Genomic DNA, 26,886 nt, shown 5'->3' on the forward strand with positions numbered 1-26,886 from the left:
ATATATATATATATATATATATATATATATATAATAAGACTAAATATGTGTAGGTTGTACATGCTACTGGTGAACATGTTCCCGAGATATTCTCTCACATCACCTTTGTATCACCTTACGAAGTAACACACGGTTAGATTTTGTATTCTAGTTCTAGATAATTGGACTAGTCTACGCATGGGTAATTCCAGATGACATTCTGAACATGCTTGGACACGTTTAGGTCTTTTTGTACATAAGGGATTACCCATCCAATTAGACATTAAACTACTAAGCCATATCAGCTACAAACAAAACGATGCAACTATATCCTCAGCGCAATGAGACCATGTCATAAATTCACCAATAATACAGTATGAACTGTTAATTATATACAATGGTAGATTCAAAGCAGATTGCAAACAATATAGTAGTGTTAGATCTTTATAAGATAATGTGCATAAGCCTAAGAAATAGGCAGCACTAAAATCCATCTAAAATGCTAATCAACTATTTATTTATAGAGGAAATCGGTATAAGAAAGCATAAGTATTCCCATTTATTGTGCCAGAGATAAAAACATATTATATGATGTAAAATCCAATCTACAGTAAATGTATACTGTCAGTGACATGCGGTGAGGTCAATGGTTGGAGAGGCACACATGGAGATGGGTCTGAGGAGCTCACCGACTCGATGTTGCCCCACAGCGCATGCGCACGAAGGAGCCGGCTCCGTCGTGCGCATGCACGAGACCCGGCTAACGACGGGTGATCCGTCGTTAGGGGTCTCTTCGTAGACGGGGCGAGCTGTCGATGTTGAGTGACAGCTCGCCCCGTTTGCTGGGCGGGCCGGGGGCGTGCCTGACCAAACGGAGGAGTTCCTGTCGGAACACTTGCCGTTTGGGGGCGGCCCCACTGACATCATCAGTCATGTCAGTGGGGAGCTTCCTGCTCGATCAGAGCAGGAAGCTCCCTGGGGCTTAAGGTTGACGAGACCCTACCTTAGGGTCTTGTCGTAAGCCCCAACCATCACCCTTGTCGGTCGTTAGAGCTGTGTTAACCCACAGCCTAACGACCGACATGGAGGCGGCCTTTCAGGTTGCAAGCGGCCGCCCTGTTTCAGAACGACCACTTGCATCCTACGACCGCCTCTGAATGAGGCCCTGAGTGCTGGGAGCCCGTCTCACCCCCTACTCACTGTAACTCTCCCCTCACTACATTAAGCTGCAGTGTCCATTGATTCTCCTACCTGCATCCCTGTGTCTTCTCTTGCTGCTGAGCTCTGATCTCTAAACACTGCAGTGCACTTCCCGATCACATGATACATCCAAGGTGTCAGTGCTCAAGACATGCCCCCCATTCTCAGAGGCATGCCTCAATTAGATCTCTTTCTGTGTGGCTCACTACCTGTGGTGTGGCCCCACCCCCACCTATGCAAGCAGTGTCTGAGTATACAGAAGCAAGGCTGAGCTGTTGTTGCCTCATCTCTCGTCTCCCTGCAGTCCCAGGGAGCTCCACAAAGCTGTGAGTGTTAACTATAAAAATTATTACAATAAACAAAGAAGATGTTTATAAGTTATAAATAACTTCTTTGTATTATTCTAATAATTTTTATATCAAATCTCAGGAGTATGACACCTACCCTGACTGCACATCCCTGCTGTTAGACTCAGCCAATGCACATGCATGTAAAAACTCAGCCACAATACAGTATATCCTATAAGCTCCATGTAGAGAGATATGCAAGGGCTCTTAGAGCTGATAGCTGTTTAGAGTAGGAATACTTGTGGCATATATAATCCGCCTCTCTGGTAAGAAGTAAGAAAATTTCCACACTTTTTGAAATAGAATATTCCTGTCAGTAGTTGTGTGAGTGTTATATTGGCAGTGGAATGTGCGGGGTTCATTTGTCTGATTTCTGGTATGACACTGTTTTCTAAAGGTGCAGAGACTAATAGGGCACTGTTCTTCATGTGGGACACCCGCAAGCAGGTTGGGCGCTGCAGCAGATACCCCCAGGTCTCGCCCTCCTGGGCGCTCACTAGACGTGACACTCCCATCCATGTGTGCTTTCATGGATGCATCGGTCTTACCCAGTATCAAAAGTTTGGTAGTTGCATCCCGTGGACCGATTTGTGGCAGGGCTATGTCAGAGGAGTGTCAGTCTCAGTGTGTTAGGACGCAGTTCCTACGTCACCATAGATTTGCGGCTAGCTACCTGGTGGTGCGAGGAAAAACTATGCATTTCCAAGCTTAGTAAATTGGCCAATTTCACAGCTATGGGGACTACTTTTGTGACCGAAAATAGAGGGTGTACACAAATATCTCTGTGAAGTCAAATGGGCCAGATACTAAATAATGCAGCAATTTTCTGAGAACAGTTGTTTTTGAAGGATCAACCACAATTTTTACATTAATAGTTACCTTTATTTTTCCACTGAAACAACAAACAATGTTAGACTGACGTTAATACTGTCAAGTCAGAATTTCGCACTGTGCATGTTCAGAATATGCGCCTCTGCAGAAATGCACTCCTTGTGCACATATTAAACATTATGGGGTCTATTTACTAAGCAGTGATAAGAGACAGAGTGAAAAGTGATAAGGTGCCAGCCAATCAGCTCCCAACTGTCATTTTCCAAACACAGCCTGTGAGATGGCAGTTGGGAGCTGATTGGCTGGCACCTTATCACTTTTCACTCTGTCTCCTAACACTGCTTAGTAAATATACTCCTATGACTGAAAAGGCAGAATTGGGATTGAAAGGGGCATGCTTGCGCAAATGCAGTCCAGCAGTTATGTGCATACTATATATGCCTTTTAAGAGGTGTATCTTTTGTGTCTACTACAGGCCAGGTGCAAGTATAAACAGGTGATGACATACCATAAACTGTGTGCATATTCCTGCATTACGTACCTTGACATGTGTACAGCTCTGCAGAAAACTTTTTGCGTGCACTTCCCCCCTCCAATGTAATTTACGTCTGTTTTGTTGTATACCCTGCAGCAGCCCTACTTTGGGTATAGGATTAAGTAAAAAATATACTGTATAAAGGGTATTACCTGTACAAATTGGCAATGCCAGGTGCTGGTATTTTATGATAGGACTCCAGAGTAATAATATCTGTAAATATCAATTTATGTATTTATTAACCATTATTTATATAGCGCCAGCATATTTCGTTGCACTTTATATTAAAATTGACTTTTAATGGAAATATTATTGTAATGAAGCAACAGTTCATTATACAGTATGTACATGTAAACGTACTACTAAATGACTTAAGAACAGACAAATCATTCCATTGAAAGTGACTACATATACACTGCTCACATATCTTTCAAACTAAAGAAATGAACTAGGTATGAGAGCTGCAATCACATGGTGTAGTCTGAGATAGTCTGTCCCTGATCAGTAACATGGAAATGCAAATGCCAGTCTCAGCCTTTCCATTGTGTAAGTACCAGCACTGGAGATTGCACGCCGCAAAACTGAAGTCCTCCAACATTGGCGCAACATTGCAGTGCCCATAAACATTTACAACACCTAGTAGCTGGCGCAGTGTCTCCTTCCGAACTTGCTCTAAACATGGCCTCTTGAGCTGCGTTTGAGTATGGTCGCTGACACACCCTGTTCACTCCTATAATACGCCCATGAGATGCCCTTTTTTATTTTCAGTTCAGGCCATCTCCCTGACACCTCCCAGGAATGCCCATGGCTGTCTACCGCCAGCTCTATTACAAGCGACTCTTGGCCTGATTCAGACCCACTCACGAGCACTGAGCGCTCGCAAGCGGGTCGATGTTGGCCCAGTGCGCATGCGCACGACGGAGGCGGCTCCGTCGTGAGCATGCGCGAGACCCGGATAGCGACGGGCAAACCGTCGCTCCAGGTCTCGCACCAAAGGGGGCGTGCTGTCGATGTTGAGTGACAGCACGCCCCCCTTGGTGGGCGTGCCTGCCCAGACGGAGGCGTTCCCATGGGAACGCCTACCATCTGGGGCCGGCCCCACTGACATCACAAGTGATGTCAGTGGGAGTGCCTTCGGCTCTGATAGAGCCAAAAGCACTCCAGGGCTTGCGGCAACGAGACCCTACCACAAGGGTCTCGTCGCAAGCCCGATGGTCGCGATGGTCTTGACCATCGCGATCATCTTCCTGGCCGCTCGGTATAGCTGTGGGTGGTCACCCACAGCTATACGAGCGGCCAGGAGGCCGCTCTAAAAATGAAGAAGGACGGCCCTGATTCAGAGCGAGCGCTCTGTCAGAGCGTCTGGCTCTGAATCAGGGCCTCTGGGCCTGATTCAGAGCCGCTCGTAAGCGGCCGCTCGTTCGCTCCGAGCGATGTTCGCACATCTGCGCATGCGTATGGGTTGTAATGCGCATGCGCCAACCAGTCAGTGCGGTCGGAAATCGTGTGCTCGCAAAATAGCAAATGCTTGCTAATTTGAGTGACAGGATGAGGCGTTTGTGGGTGGTAACAGGGGAAGGTGCTTGAAAACGGGGAGTGGAGATCCGAACGCAGGCGTGCCAAACGGTCAAAACGGGCGTTTTAAGGGTGTGCATAATTAATAAAGCAGCGTCATCGACCACGTCACTTGGTAGTCTTTTAGCCTGAACTGCTCGCATGATTGCGGTAGGAAAATGCTACCACAAGAATAGTGAGCAGTTCATACGCCTTTCGATGTACTCGATTAATCTAATAAATAGTGGAGATGACGTATGATGCGAGCGGCCAAGGGGCGTCTTTACAAAATAGCGAGCGCATGTTTCGTTCGCTCGCTCAGACCTAGAGGCATCAACAGACCGCAAAGAGCGAGCGCTCAATTTAAATAGCCAGCCCCTTTTTCTGAACGAGCGTCCGCAAATAGCGTCCGGCTCTGAATCAGGCCCTCTGTTCGTAACAGCGGCCTCTGCATACACTCTGTTGTACGCATGCACAATAAGGGTTTCTAGGACTTTTTGCGCATGCGAAGTAGCAAAAAATCGCTTAACTACACAAACATCGACACTATGTCCACCTTCTAATCTGGTCCATTGTATCTATGCATTAAAGAATTCCTCTGACATGCTGATCAGTGTCATACTCAGATAACAGAAGTATGAGAATCAGATTATAGACCTCATTCAGAGTCTCTCGCTAGATGCGATTGCTCGCCCCCAGCATATGCAAATTTGTCAAAGTGACGCCACGGGAAGCGATCGCTCGCCAAGGCATAAGCACACCCACCATGTTTATCGAGCGGCCAGCGTACGCCGAATCACACAGGCAGAGCCGCCCACTAGCGCACGTCATCTCCAGGAAGTGTATTAAAACATTGGTACATCGAGGACAATCGGAAGCGATCGCAGCGCTTGTGGTTGCCTTATCCTACCGCAAGCACTGCAAGGACTTCAGTGTAAAAAACAGGCATGTCACGTGTACTATGACGCTGCGTGTTAATTATGCATGCCTCTAAAACGGCATTGAAACACTCAGGCACGCCTGCGTTCTCACCTCCACTCCCCCGTTATTAGCGTCCTGCCCCTGTTACCACCCACAAATGGCCTCTCCTGTCACTCATTTCACTGGGCTGTCTTTGCTGGGTGAGCGAGCGGCCTGCGATCGCACAGGGTAGTTTGCGCATGCGCAGAATGAAGCGTGCGCATGCACGTACGCAAACCATCGGGCCGCTTGCGAACGCACAGCGCTAGCGAGAGACTCTAAATGAGGTCCTATATTCCACAGAAACATGCTGTTTCAGGTATAGGTGAAGCTTTGCTACTAATTTATCCTAACTTTTCCCCTGTAAATCGAAGCTACAGTAATATTTTAGTTATTGTAGTATTCAACAAAAAACAAAGCACACAAATAAAAAAAGTAAATGTGCAGATAAGGAAATGATAAATATATTCCAGGTGAAACTGAAGCTTTGGAAACCTGAAAATGTGTCTGTTTACTGCCATATATTAATGTACCAAAAAGTATCATGTGGCTTTTCTGGTTCTCTCTTTGACCTATATCGTCATGACTAAGTAAAAATAGCATAAGAAAATATAATTATTCACTCCCGAAGAGAGGAGTACTTGTGAAGACTCTGCATGCACCTCATGGGATAAAAATCCAATAATGTAGTGTGTGTGTATATTCTGGACTCCTTTGTGTAAATTTACTAAAGTGAGAGTTTTTAGAAGTGGAGATATTGCCCATAGTAACCAATCAGATTATAGCTATTATCTTCTAGAAGGTGCTATTTATATGTTAAGTAGAATCTGATTGGTTGCTATGGGCAACATCTCCACTTCTAAAAACTCTCACTATAGTAAATGTACCCCCTTGTGTGCAAGTAGATCAGAGATTAATCTAATTTTGGCCCTGTCAATTTGCCATACTGTTGCTTATGTCTTGTCATAAAAGAGATTTTTAGTGTTTTAATAGAGGTTTTGGGTTATATTTACTAAAGTGCAGGTTTTTAGAAATGGAGATGTTGCCCATAGCAACCAATCAGATTCTACTTATATCTGTTTTTTGGCCAAGTATACAAACATATACAAGGATTAATTCCGGTTAACCACTCTTCCCATGAACTTTCATAAACCCCACAATACAATAATACTGGCAAGCCACCTTATAATAGACTATCAGCAAGTAATCAAAACTACTAGCTACTTTCTAAAATGTAAAAAAGTTACAGCATCCTACTGCATACTATCCATCCCCCAATCCCATCTAATTTATTTAGCAAAATAACGGGCTGAGGGAAAAAATATATTCAAGTATTTTGAAGTTGTTACACACTGTGATCTACAATATTACCATAAGGAAGCAATTGCAATAGATCATAACCAGGATGTGTTCTATCTACAACAATATTACTTGCCTGCTTACTAACTCTGGACAAATATATTTCCCCGAAGAGGGGGAAGGTCAGCGCCAATAATTCTTTCAGCAGCCCTTACCACCATTTGTAGTCTATCCCTATCCTGTTTCGTAATTGATCGTTATCTCACAATGATCGATGTATAGACTGAATTGTTGCAAAATAAAAAAGACTCAGCAACTACTGTGGCAAATTAAACTTTCTAAACTTGCCCTAAGAACTACAATCTCTGCTGGGCCTTCTTCATGATGGCATCTATGTTGGACTCCACTTCAAGTCCCGAGAAATCACAGAACCCAAAAATCTAAGGTATCCACCACAGACACCACATTGCTGTTGATAGTAATGGGTGACACCACCGGTGGATGCCTCATAAAGTCCACTATCACCTCTACCATTTTTAATGGATTTAACTCCAATTATTCTGACTACACCACAGGGTCAACTGTTCAACCTCCCTTCTATAAGCGGACTTCTCACCACCCTTGATGAGGCCAATGATTGTAGTACTGCAAATTTCAGGAGTTTCACAGATGGATCACTAGAGGTGCAGTCATTTGTGTTTAAAGAAAAAAGCAAAGGGGAAAGAACACATCCTTGAGGAGCATCTGTACTAATTGTCCGGCCACTGGATGTAAAACTCCTCAACAATACAGTAACAAGTAGGAACTGGGACCCCAAAACTTATAAGTTTATGAAAAAGTATTACTGGAACAATTGTGTTGAATGCCGAGCTGAAGTCCACAAGCAGGACTCGTGCATATGTACCTGGCAAGTCAAGATGTTGTAGGATATAATGCATCCCCAGATTGACTGCATAATCCACCGATTTATTTGCTTGGAAAGCAAACTGCATGGGGTCCAAAAGGGGGCCTGCAGTGTTCTTCAGGTGGGTCTACACCAATTGTTCAAACATTTTCATGGCCACAGACGTCAAAGCAACCAGTCTGTAATCATTTAAACCAGCAATGGAGGATTTCTTATGCACCTGAATAATTGTTGAACATTTAAAACAAGAAGGGATCAGGGTCGTATCTATAATGGGTGCAGGGTGTGTGGTGCACACGGGCCTCTGGGTCCAGGGGTGCCTGCACCCATTTAGTCATTATACCTACCCGTCCGTAGTTTTCAGACTGCTGCTCTGCAGTGCCGGGCCAGTGCTGCAGAGCAGCAAAAATCACAAGGAAAATTGCGGCTGCCATTTTTCCAGTGTCTCGCGCATGTGCAGTACTGATGTCCCCGGGAAAACTGCGCGGGCGCCATTTTCCCGGAGACCGGCTGCATCGCTAGAGAGAAGAGGGGAATCACACTGAGGCTGCACACGGGCCCCCTCCTCTCTTACAACGCCTCTGGAAGGAACTACACATAATTCCAAATATCTATTAAAGATCTTTGTAAAAATGGGGGCCAACTGTTCAGCACAGATCTTCAGGCTAAATGGCGACACACCATCTGGACCTGAAATCCGTCTGTACCCCATAAAAAGTGTGACATAGAGAATCAATATAGAAATTTATTAATAGCCCTAATAAAATTAGTTTGGGTTCTTAAATTGTGTCAAATGACTGTTATATGCATGTTTGTATAAGTGTTGAAAAATTATAAAAAGCAATACTTTTGGAGAAAATAATTGCTGAAGTTAAATTGGGGGTATATTAAAATGGGTGCTAGTAAATATTTGTGTCTATAAAGTGCAGTTTCAAACAAATTTTAAAATACACCTGCTGCAATCCTAAAAACACCCGTCCCATCCATACAGTCCCCATAATATATGACCCAGTACTTTAAACTAATTTTTACATATTCACCCCAAAAATGACATGTCATTATTAGGGGGAATTAAGCTAATTTAAATATTATCTTTGCCTAATTAGTCATTATGGGGGATGTCCAAAGGGTTCTGAACCAAGTCCCCACATTTTTAGACAAAAATAGGGATTTTGCTAATTTTTTCACCTACTCTGAGATGGTGAAAACTTTTTGCCGGTTTCTGTCAATGTAGTTTTCGCACATGCGAACATTTTGGGAATTAGCGCAATACGCACTTATGTGCAAAAAGTTTGCTCCCATGAACTCTTTTCACCAAACGCGACTTTTCACACTTAATTGAATACGGCCCTTAGCCTCCTTAGTCCATCTCCTCACAGTCTTAATCACAGGCTTGAGAGATCTCAATTACTGCTTATAAGTCGGTAATAATTGAGCCAAACAATGTTCCGAAAGACCCAAAGCAGCACGAGAGATAGAACGATATGGATCATTTAAGATGATATAACAGTGATCAAATGTATTTGCATCCCTGGTCGGACACTTAATGCGGTGCCTATAACTTGGTAATTCCCGACTGAGATTTGCTTTATTGAAATCTCCCAAAACAGTAAGCAGGGAGTCTGGATGTACTTGCTCCATATCAGTTATAGTCAGAGTTGTCTTAACAGCAGTGTGGGCCCTGGGCAAAACAATGCACTGGGACCCACCCATTCACGGAAAAAAATTTAAATGGTCAATAAAATTAAAACCTCCAGCATGCCCATCAGACGTTCCACACATGCAGAGAGACTCTGTCTGACTGGTCTGAAGCCAGCGGATGAAGTGAAACTGGGACTGTGGTGAGTACTCGTCACCGTGGGGGGGGATGGTGTGGGGGAGGTTAGATCAGAACACAGTGCACCGGCGGCCGGCTTACAAAAATATCACAAATGTACAAACTGGCCGCGGCTGCAGGGAGGCGGGTTGGCGGGCCCCTACAAGCTTCGGGCCCTTGGGCAACTGCACAACAAGCCCAATGGAAGAGATGGCCCTGGTTATAGTAGCAGCCAGATGTTGTAGTGCTTCAAATCCAAAATAAATGAGGCAAACTCCCGTTGTGAATAAAATGGCTTACAATTAATAAAGAATCTCCAAATGAGGACTGCATGACCTACTGTAACATCCATGCACCATCCTTCATTAATATAAAAGCAAATCCCCCCTCCCCTAGTTTTCCCTGACAGCTCCATAACACGGTCCCCTCTATGCAGGCAAAAACCCAGCAGATGCAGCAACTCGTCAGGGACATAGGGCCTCATTCAGAGGTGGTCGGAGGATGCAAGCGGTCGCTCAGAAACTGGGCGGCCACTTGTATCCTGACCGCCCGCCTCTGTTGCGGTCGTTAGGCTGTGGGTTAACACCCACAGCTCTAACGACCGCTCCGGTGATGGACGCGATGGTCAGAGACCATCGCGACCATCGGGGCTTACGACGAGATTCTAAGGTAGGGTCTCCCTTGTCGTAAGCCCCGGAGAGCTTCTGGCTCTGTCAGAGCCGGAAGCTCTCAACTGACATCACTAGTGATGTCAGCGGGGCCGCCCCCAAACGGTAGGCGTTCCCATGGGAACGCCTCCGTTTGGGCTGCCACCCCCCGGCCCGCCTTCCAAATGGGGTGAGCTGTCAATCAACATCGACAGCTCGCCCCCTTTGGATCGAGACCCGCTACGACCGGCGCTGTCGGTCGTAGCGGGTCTCACGCATGCGCACGATGGCACCGGCGCCATCGTGCGCATGCTCTGTGGGGGGCCATCGACCCGGTCCGAGCGCATCGGCGCTAACGACTGGGTCTGAATGACCCCCCTACTCTCTGAGCCAGGTCTCTGTGAAGCACAGAACAGCAGATCCCAAAATGCACCCACTTGCCCTGCCAAGGAGCACCAGCAGTTCATCCATCTTATTGGCCAAGGAGCGAACATTCGCCAACACCACAGTCAGTAGCGCAGAGCGATGCCCTCTCCTTCTCCACCTTATCAGTGTGCACCAGCACGCCTCACCCGCTGGCGCTTCCTCCTGAGGCCACCAGGAGCCCTCTACCTCCAGGCTCCTCGATCTTACCAGGAGTGCAGACAGCAGCCACCTTCACCACACCTCCGGCCCCAGACTCCATCTCACCCACCAGCACCCCCTGCTAAACCCACAGGAAGCAGCTGCACCTCCAGTCCTGCAAGGAGCTGCCATACCTCTATCTCTGGGTATATATGTGGACAAAAAGAAGTGCAGCCCTGCCACTCACTACCTAAGGGTGAATTATAAGCACAATTTACTCCATTTCATTTTTGCTGAATTTCTCAATAAGAAAATTTAGGCCCATAGAAAAAATGCTGATAAACCTGGGTGCCGTGATTCGGAAAAGTTTGGTAGCCATTGAAGTACAATAACGCCTTAATAGTTAGTTTTTACTGACCCACCATCTCGCTTGCATTTCTACTAATCTTTTGACTGCTATTTAAGTGAACCAATGATCCATATGACAATTTGCATGCCTTTGTTTTAAAACCATTGAGATTTTAAATTTGCATATTAATTAATTACAGCCTGTATACCTAATATAGTTCCATTCATACTCTCAATGGATTCACACCATAATACATTGAATGAAACTATGACCAAAAGTAAAAGTAAATGGGACTACTCTCGTCTGCATACCTGATATCTCCCAACATATATGCATGTGTAATTATGACCAAATGTCCACCTCCATTCCACCCAAACCCACCCAGTCCAAACAGAAAAACACTTTCATGCATGGCATAATACTTTTGAGACCCGCAGATTGGCATTTGTTAGTGGTGAGGTTTTACTGCCTTGTCCTTATAGGAAAAATGCATCATAGATGGAACTGCCAACAATGGCTAGAGGGATGACAAATATCACTTAATAAAAACATCCGCAAAAGATGAACTGAACATGATATATTGCATTAGGAAAAAAAGTCATAGTTTGATTACAGTATATTCAGTATTTTGTTTTAATACTCTAGTATGGTCACTCCACCACAGTGTACTGTCACCTTGATATGGCTTTCTGAATACTCAGCAGAGAGCTGAAGACATGTTGATGCAGCATTAAAAGACAGCACCTTACTACATGGCACCTGCCCCATGAAGTTCCACCCTCAGTCATAATGCCTATGGCTAGACTTTTTCTGGTTGGAATTCTCCAAAACCACCGTTCATCCCATTAGTTTGTGCAGGAATAAGGATCTAGAATTCAGGACACAAATGGGACTGGTGAAGAGGTGGACGCTAATGCAGACGCAACTGCAACTTTTTACACAGCATGACTATGCCTTTATGCTAATGCTGCAGCCTATAGGATTCATGCAGAGAGAACCTACCAGCTGCAGTGCTAACCGCCACTTTGCTTATTAAGACACACCATAAGTCGCACATTGCTCGTACCATCGAACAGTGCACCAGTCCTATGAAGGCACAGAATGTCTGTGTGAACATGGCAGCCAAAATTAATGCAACTACATAAACAGTCGCAGTCGCTGACAGCAACACGCCTGTGCGACTTGGATACATGCGCAGAATGAAAACCTTGTCCGCTTGTGTCCAACATCGGCACTGCGTCCAACTATGAATCAGGCCCAAAGTCTATTTTGTCTTTTTTTCGCAGCTACTGAAAGACTTCATGGCAATATAACATTTGAGTCCTAGTTCCCGTGCTTCATGTGCTGTGTCGTATTGCCATATACAGCCATTGCATTTCAGTTTCAAGTTGTGCTCCTGCAACAAGCTCAATTGTTTTGAAATATGATGTGTAGAATGAAATATAAATTGCCTTAGAAATGATTACATAATGGCTTCCTATATTTAGAAGGATTACGGTAGTAAAATATACATTGCAATATGTATTATGGAAATAATTAGCTTATGTATGAGCTTCAATTCCCTACTCTACAGTTCCTCTGCCATTATATGAAGCTCACTAATGACTTTCTGCTGCCATATTTCCAAGCATTCAAACTGCATTCCTGACGGGTGTTGTGTAGTGATTATCTACATCACTCTGCGTGCTAACACTCTTACCTGAAATAGTACAGGTTCCAGCATGCATGTATATGTTATTGTGTCATCCAGCAATTCTAGATACGTTATTAAAATGTTGTAAAAATGTCAAATTGAATCATATGTTTATGCAGTACTGTGATGTAGGGGATGGATTCAAGGGCAGCACCCAACGTGGGATGTTATTTATCAAGAGCTGCTGCGTACCACAAGTATACCTTGTTTAGTCGAGCAGTGGAAGAAGAAGACTTCATTTTGCGGAAATAAAATAAATGAGCAGGGAGGAATTATTCCTAGAAGCACGGCCACTCCGCTTCTGCAAGAGGATATGAATTCTGCTCACACTCAGGAATGGTGAAAATCAGGTTACATGGTATATTTTTATTGATATAAAACACTTCCCATACACATTCCACGGTAATAAAATAAATAATTAAAACATGTTTTTTTTCTGAACTCTCTGGATAATGGGTTTCTGGGAAAAAAAAAAGATCCTGAACCTATACGTAATTTTAACATGTTAAAAATAAAGAAAACTGAACCTGGATAAGTGTATGTAGGTAGCTGAGTTTGTGGTAATTCACACATAATAAACCTCCCATATATGTCTGTCACCATTGTGGTACGCCAGATTTATGTTTAGCTCTTTTACTATGCCAGCTGGTAAGATGTTCATGAAGTCAACCTCATACACAATTATTTTGTTCAAGGAACAAGACAGGGGGTTTATCCCACCAAACATACAATTATATCTGTGATCACCCTCTCCTAGAGCACTGATCCTGCTGCTGAGCCTCGATGTCCCCACTCGCCTGCCGCTAAGGGACCAAGCTCGATGTCACCTGCTTTTGTCATGCATACTAGAGAGCAAAGGCCTTATGTAATTGCCTTGGCAGGAACGGACTCGATTCCTTTGAGTTAGCCCATATTTTATAGCAGCAATAATTTAAATAATTTAAAAGGCAAATCCGCAAAACCAACCTGGTTTTACTTTTCAAATATGGGTTAACTTGCTGGAACTGAACTATGCATGTATCTCCTAGGCTATTACATGAGGACCAAAGTTTGCATACTGTATATAATAATAATGCAACCAAAATAAGTATTGGCTAGAGGGGATGACAAGCGGTTTTAACTTTTATTCTTAGAAGCCTGCCACCCTGCTCTCGTCACACCTATCACACGTTACATAGCCGTGGATTAAACTTTGTAGATCATTTAATTTAAAAAAATCACCTAATCTCCCCTCTGATATTTTCTCTGGTAATTGAATCTTTGGCTAACAGAAATCTTGCAATAGTATTGGATCTCAGTAGCCCTTCATGTCCTTTACTTTTTTTTTTTTTATTGTGTCAGGGAATAAGTACAGTGTCAGGCTAAATCACCTTTTAACACATTTCTCCTCTGTGTAAAATAGCAGTTTCATCAGAGGAATGAGGAATCCATTGTTTGGTAGTTCACTTAAAACAGCTTTCAATCAATACATATGTGATATGAAGCAGAATATTAAGAAATAATGCAGTCAATAGATACCATGCTTTGTTGGCTAACACAATCAGTTCCCATTCAAACATTTTGGGAATAACTATAAATCCACAGTATAAATTAGCTCTCTTTGCAGATGTCATCCTATTAAGTCTTATCAAACCCCTCAGCTCATTACCTGTCCTATTTAAAAAATTCTCCAAAGCTTCTGGATATAATGTAAATCAGGAGCTCTCCTCTTCTACCTTCCATATCACCTATAAAAAAAAAATTAAAATTGATTTTCAATGAAAAATGGATTCACTAAAATATCCAGCAGTCAATATAATTAAATTTCATAGACTTTATAAAGCTGACTACATAACCTTGCTTAACAAAATTTAGCACAATGTAATATAAAGAATATTTTCCCAAGGGTCCTACTCATATTACAGGTCTTGCCAACTGTAGTACCAAGTAACATAGGGGCCTATTCTTCATCGAAGGCCGTATGGCCTCCGATGATGAAGTTTAGAACTCGCTGCGAGGGATACTTTAGTATCCAACTTGCAGCGGGGGAAGCCTGACACCGGAGCAATTAATCATTGCTCCGGTGAGGGGACAACTGCTCCGAAAAGCAGTTGTCCTCGTGGAAAGTATCGCAGCTACATTAGTAGCTGCGTTACTTACCTGCTCCCCATCATCCCGGCATCGCATGCATGACCTCGGGTCACGCATGCGCAAAGCCGCTGGGAGTTGCTGTGGCGGGGGGCGTCTGGCGGTGGTGCTGATGCTTGGCGGGGAGCATTGGCTGTGCGTGGACCTGTTTGGGCATATTGTCACTCTGTGCTGGGTAGGCCTGGCGGTGCTTCCGTTCTGCTCCATCATGGGTGCCGCCATCTTGCTTTCGGCCATGTGACCTAGTCGGCCAATCCTGGCGTGTCACATGCTCACGCTCTGACCTGTCACGGCTTAGCACTGGGTATTTAGGGGAGTTCAGAGCTCCCTTGCATTGCCAGTGCAACGTGTTTCTCAGCGCAAGCTGAGAGAGAGTTCCTGAGCTTGTCCACCTGCCTGTTGGATCTCTGCCTAAGCCTGCTTTACCTGACCTGCTCCACACCCTGCTGGAATCCCCTGCCTCCTCCTATTGCCTCTCCCTTGCCTGAGTACCTGTGTCAGCTGTACCCTGCACCCTGCTGCTCTTATATTTCCTCTGGACATTATTCACTTGAGCCTGCAATTCACCTCAGCCTGCCAATTCACTTCAGCCTGCAATTCACAGCCTGCAATTCACTTCAGCCTGCAATTCACTTCAGCCTGCAATTCACTTCAGCCTCACAAAACCTGGAATACTGGACTGCCTTCTATTATCACTACCTGGAATTTTTTTTTCCTTTGCATCACTAAAGTTCCCAAGTGCACTTTAGTGCTAAACCCGGACTTTCTGTTTTGCCACATTCATGTCTGTTAAGCCACTCATTAAAAGCTCCACGTTTATTTTTAAATCTGTATCAGTGTTTGCTCCTATTACCACCCCGGGTCCACAACAAAACCAGAACCTCACAGTGAGGAGGCGGCGGAGGGATCCGCTTGGATCCCTCTTCGGATTCCCGGAACTCCTTCCCATTGGAAGGAGCGGGGATCGGAGAACAAGCACCGTCTAATTAGCACTTTAAAAATAAAACAGCTGGCAATAAATTAGAACATAGTAATAAAAATAAAAAAGCAATCCTGACCAGGGTATTTGTCATAAGTGGTTTAGGACTTCCACTGCTCCAATGATACCTAAGTAAATTGTGTGCTGGCATATCCCGCAAATATCAAGTTCTGGATGGATATAAAAAACTATTTATTAGGAGAAATCTCCCTTGAATCCTTGGCTCAAAAACAAGACAATGCTCTTTATCCCCACTGATGGTGAGTTTGTGAGCAGAATCAATAGACATATACATCTGTAATTTATATGGTATCTGTGTGGAAAGCAGCTGGCATAGTGGACTTTTCGCCACTATTATTGTTGGGTACAGGAAAAACGTCCCCTCCCTAAACTCAGAGTTTCATATAATAATACCTACAAATGCACTGTTTTCTCCGCACCGGCCTTAAATAATCTTTTGCTAGGAAGCTAACAAAATTTGAATGCACCTGTTTGTATACACCTAAAAAAAAGGCACAATTGTGTGGAATAGAATCCTCTTCTATTCCACATAGGTGGTTACCTCCAGAATAACCAATGTTCAAGGTTCATAGTAAACTGACACAGGGACATGTGAAACACAGCTGCAACTGCTGCATCGTAGCACTTTGCATACTGATTGAGAGACTCAGGCGCACACAGATATACAAGTGTCGCATCAAATTAATCAGCACAGTCACCCGGTGCGTCCATCAAATTACGACTTTTTTTCCGGCAAAAAAAACAACAACGGGTTTTAGCAGAGTCTCACAGACCCAGGTGCGCCTTCTTACCCCAAGTTATGCCCTATCAACTCCCATTCACTAACTCAACAAAACATCTATTAGATAATGCTCCCTTTGTCCGTCTATTGAAGACTCTGTAAACGGCAGCAGAGAGGCCCCATCTAGAAAAAAATCTCACTTCATCCCCAGCCAATGGCTGGAACAGGTGCCCCTCTCACCACAATAGCCCATCCCTCTACTTGTGGTCTCCCTGATTACCCCTCCTTCTGCTTGCCCCCCCCACACACACACAAACACACAATCCCCTTAACTCATGGGCTCCCTGCAATCCCCCCCCCCCTTCCACTCACAGGTCCCTGCGATCACCAACTCATCCTGCTCGCCCCACTCGTAGACCCCTGCGCACCAAATGAGCTCCGAAAAATATGTAAATAATACAAATTTGCAAAAACCTGCATATTGATGCATATTTGGCACACAATATTGGTGTACATCTCTAAATGAGGCCCTTGGTGTTGCAGTTTGCTTTATCATGCATAAAGATATATCAAATGTGACACAGACTTGTTTGTGGGGATGAAAGGCATTTGTAACTAAAGGTATAGAGGTGTCATACCACCATTTGCTTTGTTTTTGTTTGTTTTTTCCCTTCCCCAGGTGCTTTCCTATCCTCATACAATTAGCTGTTGTTTATATTATTGTATTTACAGTTACACTAACTGAAACAACATTTACTTTCAGAGACGGTACTGGTCCTATTTTTATGTACAGGGTGTGGATCTTTGTTAGCTTGTACATAAAGGTTGGCCAGAATGTATTTATATTAATCATTGGACTTCATATCTCATTGTACATTTGATTTTAGAATGAGGAGATGGTGATACTGTATATCTCTTCCCCAGGCATTGGTTGGCTACGTCATATGTTTGGTTCGTAACCCCGTACATGGTGTACGACACCTATGCTATGTATATTCGTCACTGGTACAAGTGTCAAGAAAAAAGAATCGTTAATGGGAAAGATCACTTTTCTGCTGCAATGAACCGCTTCCTGCAAAAAGACTTTCTTATGCTAGTTCACCACGTAGTCATCCTGACCATCCTCGTGCCCATTGCACTGGTGAGTCTTATAACCGAATATGAGTGGAATTAGACCTAAACATGTTTTCCTTTGTACAGAATGAACTATGTTGCTTTACATTTCCAGGAATACGAGGTCAGATATTCCTTCTTCGAAAATTATTTATAATGTGATCATTTGATACTGCAATGTTTTAGTCCATCCCATATCCCTGACTTGATTAAATAAATACAATTATTTGTTTGTAATAACACACTACCCCAGATTTTTTTGTTTGTTTGACTGTTTATATTATATATTTAACAACATTCTGTAAATGATTAAACAATTGGGTGTGAAATAGATAGATCAACAATATTTAGATCAACAGTCAATAGGTTGACACCAGATGGTCGACAGGTAATAGGTCAACATGATCAAAGGTCAACTGACAAAAGGTCAACAATGCAGAAGGTCGACAGGATTAAAAGGTTGACAGGTTCAAATGGTCAACACAAAAAAAGGTTGAAACATATTTTATTTTTAAATTTAACCTTAACCCTCCCCCAATGCCTAAATATAATCCGATGAACATGCCGGCACAGGAATCCCAACACCAGTCAGAATCCTGGCGCCGGCATCTCGACCACCTATATCCCGACAGTAAGTATTGGGGTTAGGGGGAAGGTTAGGCATTAGGGGGAGGGTTTAGGTTGCAGGGGAGGAAGTTCGGTTTAGGCACTGGTGCGGAGAGTTAGGTTTAGGCTGCTGGGAGGTAGGGGAAGGAGAATATACTCACCTTTTGTCTGTCAGGATTGTGACCCTGTTGGGATGCCGGCGTTGGAATTCTGACCACCGGGATCCTGAGCGCCAGCATCCTGTACCCAATCCCAATTGACCAAAGCTGTGTACACACTATACGATGCAACGGCACAACACGTTGGAACTATATATTGTAACGGCTGTACACACTACATGATCGTGTATACCACTACGCAATATATCGTTCCATGCTGCATTCAGCACTATGGTGTCATTCACTGCATCGTTCTATCTGCTATGCAGCACAGCAGATGGGACGATGCGATGAACGATTGCCATGCACGTGCGATAGGGCGTACACACTATACAATCTGCTTGATATAGTGTTCTGATCTGCATCAGAACACAATATTGTAACACAGATCACATAGTGTGTACCCAGCTTTACTGCAGTAATCAGATGCAGTCTTACTATATAATTTCCCGTTTTAGTGGAGCAAGCACCAACCTCACAAGTTATTATTAAAATTCCACTGAGGCAGTTGATGACTTGTTAACATCAGCCATTTATCATTGTTATAATTTGAACACCATAACCGGGAGATTCACAGCATAAAACTTCCTCATAGACAGGCTCAGAGGGAACATGTAGTTTATTTCCAACAGATTACCAATGGTGGATTGAAAGATCTACAGTAAAAAGGTAGACAATGTCTAGATAGACAGTCAATAGGTCGATATGGCAAAAGGTCGAGAGGGACAAAAGGTCGACGTGAAAATGGTCGACATGTTTTTTTTTTTCTAACCCTAATCTTCACCCTAACCCTCCCCTTGGTGCATAACCCTAACCCTCCCTCCTGGTGCCTAACCCTAACTGTCGTGGTAGGTGCCTGACCCTAACTGTCCCTTCTATTGCCTAATCCTAACTCTCCGGTAAGTGCCTAACCCTCCCTCCTGGTGCCTAACCCTAACCGTCAGGGTAAGTGCCTAACTCTAATTATTGGTGTAAGTGCCTAACCCTAGCCCTTAAAAAAATAATAATAATAATAATGTGTCGACCATTTTTGCGCCAACCATTTGTACAGGTTGACCTTCTTCCCTGTCGGCAATTAGTGTGTTGACCTTTTGTCCCTGTCGACCTATTGAGCTAACATCTAGTGTCTATCTAGACATTATCTACCTTTTTACTGCTTATATTTAGACCGGATCCCTTCTTTTTGAAGTGGCATAAGAAAACTCCTGATCCACTAGTTTCTGGGAGAGGTATCCTAAGGGGTGCTTTCAACCATCAACTGCTATCTGTTTAAGTACTGCTCCTAGTCCACAACCCAATACATCAATCTGAACTAAGAATCGTCATAGGAAGTTAGGGGTGGCCAAAGCAGGGGCTTGGGATAGGGCAGAATTCAGCAGGTTGAAAGTCTGTTCACACACGGAGGACCAAGTCTAGTCTGTTTTATGGACATCAAGTCTGAGGGGCCTAGCGATGGAGCTATACTGGGGCACAAACTTGCAGTAGTATCTGGACTTTCTATGGAAGGCTTGGACTTTCTTTTGTTTCAAGGGTCAAGGCCATGTCAGGATATCCAGATCTATTGTCTGGCAATGGCTGAATCTCGACCCTCCAATTTGATGCCCCAGGTATAGCACCTCTGTCATCCCTATTTATCATGAAGAATAGTCGGGCCTGCTTCACTGAAGCACCTAAGGACTTGTCTAGATAGGCCTGGACAAACTTCTGCCACCCTTTCAAGAGGTGATCTAACATCCTCAATTGTTGCCTGGTTGTTCTTTATTCTAAAGTGTGGAACAGTGAACTCAGGCAGGAGATATCTGCTGTTATTCTTACTAGGGTCTATGGTGGAAACACAGTGGGCTTCCTCCACTAGGCTGTATAGTAGCTTGTCAAAATGGTGTATAGGGTAGGCATCTGCACTGTTACCAAGTAGAACCAGGTATACAGGTACATTTTGGGTATCAGTAATACACTTGCTGCCCAGGTACTGCATGAAGACATAATTGGCCCCATATCCAACATCCCTTCCACCTCCTTATTATCCATATTGAGGATATTGGGCTCATCCAATATGTGTTTGTCATATAGGCTGAGCCTTCACTCAGTGTGGTGGAACACTTAAGTGTGCCCAGGCTAGATGGTAAATTACTTTCTGGTGAAATGGGACTTTTGTTCCTCCAAAACTTCCACCCATTTGCCTGCTCTGCTCCTCTGTGAGCAACATTCCTATCTCTACTGAGTATACCCTTGGCATGGACTTGCAGTTCGGGCAAGAGATCATTTCCCCAACTTACCCTTCCATATATGTTTTTATCCAGTTGATGTGGTATGTCCGTAGCTGGATGTCTTTAGGTCTAGTCAGTCTCCCCAGAGAATAGGTGCTGGCCAAGTTAACCTTTAACTTATTCTTATTAACCAGCACTAATATCACTCACTACTGTGGCTAGGATGCACTGCTGGATTGCCTGTTAAAGTAATGCTTCTGTCGCCCCTACCATACTAGCAGAATGGAGCGAGTCAACTACATTAACTGGTTAAATTACTTCTGCAACTTTTCAGCATACTCGACGATAGGTGGCATTTCCCAGAATATGAGCAGCAGTGAATTCTCCCAGTCTCCCCCTCCCTAAAAGCATGCCAGCCACAATTGCTAGAGGGTACCATTGAACCTCTCACTTAACCCTTTGGTGTAGAAGTGCTTACTGGTTTGACCTCAAGTTTTTCCAAACAAGTTCTTCAACACATCTTCATGGAATTGGGGCTCTTGGTCACTGATCACCACTGAGGGAATCTAAGAACGTCCTACAGCCATATCTATTAATGGGCATCTGGAAAGTTAGCACCGCAAGTGGTCAGTTGGGGTGACTGGGTATTTAGAAACCCCCTGCGTGCACTACTGAGGTGCACATTAATTGATACTCTTGGGGGAGGTTCTGTCTCTTAAAGGCCATGAGCTAGTAGACCTAAACTCATAATAACAGCATTGATTTTGTATAAAGTCTGTGTGATACCTAGTGGCAAAGGTTTTTGCGAGTCAGTATAGGGACTGGCCAGAAGGGGAGACTTTGATGTAGTTGGCCAGCTTGACAACTTTCCCTGAATGTAAATGAAATACAGTTTAGAGTGTACTTAGGTGAGTGCAGAGAACATATGATTTTTTTAAAGTTTAAATTGAGTTTATCTTATCTATCTATCTTTGTTTCTTGGCTAGAGTGTTGGATCCCCCATAAGTAGGGAGATACAAAAAAACGCAAGCAGGAGGCACAGAAAGTGATTAGGAGTCTTATTCTGTAACAAATATTAGACATTTCAATCTACAGCTAGACCCTTATCGAGCTGATTCTAAGTTGGACGCAAAGTAGCTGTTTTTGCCTGATGCCACAGAAGCCAGCTTTACTACCTTATACTAATGGCAGTTTCCATAAAGCTAAAGCAAGTACCCATGCAGCTCCAAACGGGAAGCTGCTCCGCCAACTGTGTTTCCATCCACAGCCACAACCGTCATCCTTAGTATCGGCACTTGCACCTACCCTGTGCTGCGGTAGAGATCTGTCTATAAGAGGCTTCCCTTTTCCATACCCATGACCTCAGAATAGCACAGAACTTTGTCTACACGCCCACGACACACCCACAAGACAGAACACTTCCATGCATTGTTGCCACCAATTCCCATGCAAGGTATCTTGATAAAGTGGATCAGGAAATGCACATTAATTTTTTTTTTCTAAGTGACAGTTTTGGTATGTATAGCTTTTCTTCTTAAGATTTGTGATCTGTTGATATGTATTGATATGTATATATTATTGAATTATGGGCCAGAGTCAGAGATGGTTGGTAATGCAGCTGCGGGGCACAGCCTCTCTTGCAATAGTGCTTGGAGGAATATGCAAATGCTAATCTCAGCCTTCCTTTTGTGCTTGACGGTGTGATGAAGTGTACTAGCGGGGAGACTCTCACTTTCAGGCTCTGTTGTCTGTGTATTTGCAATGGAGATTGTAAACACTCCAACATCGGTTGCACCATTGGCATTTGCGGCAGCCTAGCTACTCTCCTCAAATCCAACTCCACATGGCCTCCGAAGCTGTGTTTTGCGATTGAGAACGCAGCAGCATTTCCAGACATGCCCGTGACATTCCCATAACATCCATGAAACAGCCCCTTTTTGCAATCACTTTAGGTCACCTCCCAGTCTGATCGGCCAGGGATCGCAAACCTCTTCTCAACGGCATAGGACACTTGGTTTTGCGCATGCTCAGTAAGGGATTTCTGGACTTTTTTGCACATGTGCAGCAAAACATCAGCACTGTGCCCATCTCTGAATCATGACCTATGTTGTTTTATTAATTATAACAACAAATGTTTTTAGGTCTAAGTAAATTTATTAAATATTGTCCTACCACAACGCAACAATTGTGTACATTCTAAGACTTCCAGTTACACTAAGGGTAGATTATATTATTTGTGGGTTGTGTTACCCGGTCTCTTCTCCCGGTTAAAGTGCCCAGGGCTATATAATTAGGGACCAGCGAGCAGCGAGGCAGCAATTAACAATAATTTCTGCTCACACCTGAGACACAACCGTTGGCGAATTGAATTTGCCCTATATATGATTCTGGTACCTGTACCAACATGATGTACATAACATACCAACCACTTCCCTCTTCCGTTCTTATGGAGTAAGTATGCTGCGCTTAGTGATTGTTTGTTTTTATTTGCAGTATGTTAGAGGAGATATTGGAGATTTCTTTGTTGGCTGTCTCTTTGTGGCAGAAATGAGCACGCCATTTGTATCACTTGGAAAAGTTTTAATACAGGTATGTGTCAGTGTTCAATGATTTTAATGTTGAATTTCCTTGAATTGATTTACCTGTAAAGTAGGAATGTTTAAACCAATGTACCTAAAATCATAGTTCCAAAAAATGCGTAATATAATTTCCAGCCACATATGTATCCATGTTGGGAGGCTCTAGTCATTGGCGCACATTGTGTGAGATGTAACTAGTAATCGGCGCTATCAGTTTCAGGTCAGTTGCTATGTGGCCACACAGTTTCACAAAGCATTTCTGAAAAATGCCTCTTGAATGTTCAACTGTCTCTGTAGATTGGTGCTAATGAAAGGAATAACCAAAAACACCTATATACCCCTTTTACACCGACTTGAAAATCCTGGGTTGTTGCTCGTGAATGCGCATCAAGACGGGATTTTTGTCAGTGTAAATGGATCCACCCGGGTCCAGGGACACGGGGATCCAACTCGGGTAGCTTGCAGGCTTAGTCTTGGGTCAGTCCCGTGTGTCCCTGCAGTGTAAACGGGGCGATCCGGGTCGCGGTGACCCGGATCGTGCCACATGCTGCCTGATTGGGTGACTTAAGTGGTGCTTGGAAATTACATCATCTCCAAGTGTCCACTGCAATCCCGAAAGAGCCGGGTCTGCAGTGTGAGCTGTGCTGACCCGGCCATACCATGGGTTGGCGCCGTAGTAGGCAAGTGTCTTCCCAGGTCTGATCTGGGTTGGAAACATGTTCCAAATCCCAGTTCAGACCTGGGACTTCGGTGTAAAAGATTGCAGAATTATACAATAGAGTCTTAAGCCACACCTTTCACAGGACCCAAGCAGCCACGACTCCCCCTCTGCCTGCGCATCAGCCAGGAACCATTAGAAGTGACTATCATTGCTTGGTGCAGTACTTTATCTCTCGGCACTTTACAGATGTATCCACATCCATCTTCCTGGCGAGTTAAACAGCCCTTCTAGTCGCGCCATGCCATTGCGTGATTCATGCAACATTTTACCTTCAAATGCAGTCTTATTCGCAAAGCAATGCGAATAGGGTGCACAAGCAGCTATGCGGCATGCCTATATTCTGTGTGCAACTGCGGGTGTATCTACATGCAAATCACTATGGGGGTCATTCAGACCCACTCGCGAGCGGCAGTACGCTCGCAAGTGGGTCGATGGTCCCCACTGCGCATGCGCACGACAGAGGGAGCTCCGTCGTGCGCATGCGTGAGACCCCGCGAGCAAAGGACTTTCCATTCGCTCCGGATCTCGCACCAAAGGGGGCGTGCTGTCGGTGTTGATTGACAGCACGCCCCCTTTGGTGGGCGTGCCTGCCAGACGGAGGCGTTCCCATGGGAACGCCTACCGTCTCAAGCCGGCCCCACTGACATCACTAGTGATGTCAGTGGGAGTGATGTCAGTGATGTCAGTGGGAGTGGGAGTGATGACTAGTGATGTCAGTGGGAGTGATTTTGGCTCTGATAGAGCCAAAATCACTCCAGGGCTTGTGGTTGAGAAACCCGACCACAGGGTTTCACTCGCAAGTCCGATGGTCGCGATGGTCAAGACCATCGCGACCATCTTGTTGGACGCTCGTATATGCTGTGGGTGCTGACTCTGTAACGTAGGGTGCATCTACATGCAAAATACTATGTTACAGTGTCACAGCCGCTGACTCTGTAACGTTGGGTGCATCTACATGCAAAATACTATGTTACAGTGTCACAGCCGCTGACTCTGTAACGTAGGGTGCATCTACATGCAAAATACTATGTTACAGTGTCACAGCCGCTGACTCTGTAACGTAGGGTGTAAGTGCATGTGAAATACTGTTACAGTGTCACAGCCGCTGACTCTGTAACGTAGAGTGTACTTGCATGTGAAATACTGTTACAGTGTCACAGCCGCTGACTCTGTAATGTAGAGTGTACCTGTATGTGAAATACTATGTTACAGTGTCACAGCCGCTGACTCTGTAACGTAGGGTGTAAGTGCATGTGAATACTATGTTACAGTGTCACAGCCGCTGACTCTGTAACGTAGGGTGTAAGTGCATGTGAATACTATGTTACAGTGTCACAGCCGCTGACTCTGTAACGTAGAGTGTACTTGCATGTAAAATACTGTTACAGTGTCACAGCCGCTGACTCTGTAATGTAGAGTGTACCTGTATGTGAAATACTATGTTACAGTGTCACAGCCGCTGACTCTGTAACGTAGGGTGTAAGTGCATGTGAATACTATGTTACAGTGTCACAGCTGCTGACTCTGTAACGTAGAGTGTACCTGCATGTGACATACTATGTTACAGTGTCACAACCACTGACTGTAACGTAGAGTGTACCTGCATGTGAAATACTATGTTACAGTGTCACAGCCACTGACTCTGTAACGTAGAGTGTACCTGCATGTGAAATACTATGTTACAGTGTCACAGCCGCTGACTGTAACGTAGAGTGTACCTGCATGTGAAATACTATGTTACAGTGTCACAGCCGCTGACTCTAACGTAGAGTGTAACTGCATGTGAAATACTATGTTACAGTGTCACAGCCGCTGACTGTAACGTAGAGTGTACCTGCATGTGAAATACTATGTTACAGTGTCACAGCCGCTGACTGTAACGTAGAGTGTACCTGCATGTGAAATACTATGTTACAGTGTCACAGCCGCTGACTCTGTAACGTAGAGTGTACCTGCATGTGAAATACTTATACAGTGGCTGTGACACTAATGGAGCACACAGAATATAGGCATGCTGTATATCATTTTAATTAGCAGAAGCTACTTGTGCATCCTATTCACATTTCTTTGCGAATGAGTCACATTTGAATGTAACAAGTTGCACGGCGCTCATGCATTTAACGCGACTTGTAGCGCACGGAGGTAAGATATGTGGACACATCTGTATCTCTACAAGGTTTCATAAATCTCCCCTTAATGTTCTGTATAGAACACTTTTTTAGTGCAGCTTACCCAAGTGATGCAATCACCTGAATATACCTGAGGAAGAAACATTACTTACCACACTTTGCCACTAGTAATAAAGCTAGATGTCTCTGACATCTAAGTTAATGTTAACAAATATTCATGCAATAATAATAAATATGTTTGGCTCCAGACAAGAAAAAAAACCAAAGCTCCACACTTATATGACTATAATGTATTCTGCCCTATGTACAGGCATGTGAAGAAGACAGTACTCACATACAGTATCTGGCAACAATTAGCAAATATCTTGTCCACAACAAGTGCTGGCATTCGATTCATCTAATCTCATGTGATAAATAACCCATAACAGATTTTACTTGTCATTATTTACTCAGCATAAAGTAAACCAATATGAAGTGAACATACGTAAAAAGCTACATAGTTGCTACTCCCATATCAAAAAAGAGGCTAATTTGAGCCATTAGCTGATAATCAAGAGCCCTTCTTTATATGCTAATCAAGAAGTGCTATCCCATCCTTATAAAGCAGAAACTAGAACAGGTTGGTCTGCCGCATTAAGGGGTATATTTACTAAAGTGCGGGTTTTTAAAAGTAGAGATGTTGCCCATAGCAACCAATCAGATTCTACTTTACATTTATCTAGCACCTTTTAGAAGATAATAGCTAGAATCTGATTGGTTGCTATGGGCAACATCTCCACTTCTAAAAACCCGCACTTTAGTAAATATACCCCTTAGGTTTCTCTTAACAACAAGCATGCTATGCTTG

General features: G+C 44.0%; 1 protein-coding gene across 1 annotated transcript in view; it reads left to right on the plus strand.

The window, feature by feature from the left end:
- TLCD3A (TLC domain containing 3A) overlaps positions 1 to 26,886 on the plus strand; it is a 69,778-nt gene that overhangs the window by 39,333 nt on the left and 3,559 nt on the right. The window contains exons 3-4 of the mRNA XM_088445877.1: positions 17,451 to 17,667; positions 23,104 to 23,199. Coding sequence (XP_088302003.1) covers positions 17,451 to 17,667; positions 23,104 to 23,199 — 313 coding nt within the window. The remainder of the gene's footprint in view (positions 1 to 17,450; positions 17,668 to 23,103; positions 23,200 to 26,886) is intronic.

Source organism: Taudactylus pleione, unplaced genomic scaffold, assembly GCF_031769625.1.
Source record: "Taudactylus pleione unplaced genomic scaffold, aTauple2 ptg000391l, whole genome shotgun sequence".
Taxonomy (NCBI): Eukaryota; Metazoa; Chordata; class Amphibia; order Anura; family Myobatrachidae; genus Taudactylus; species Taudactylus pleione.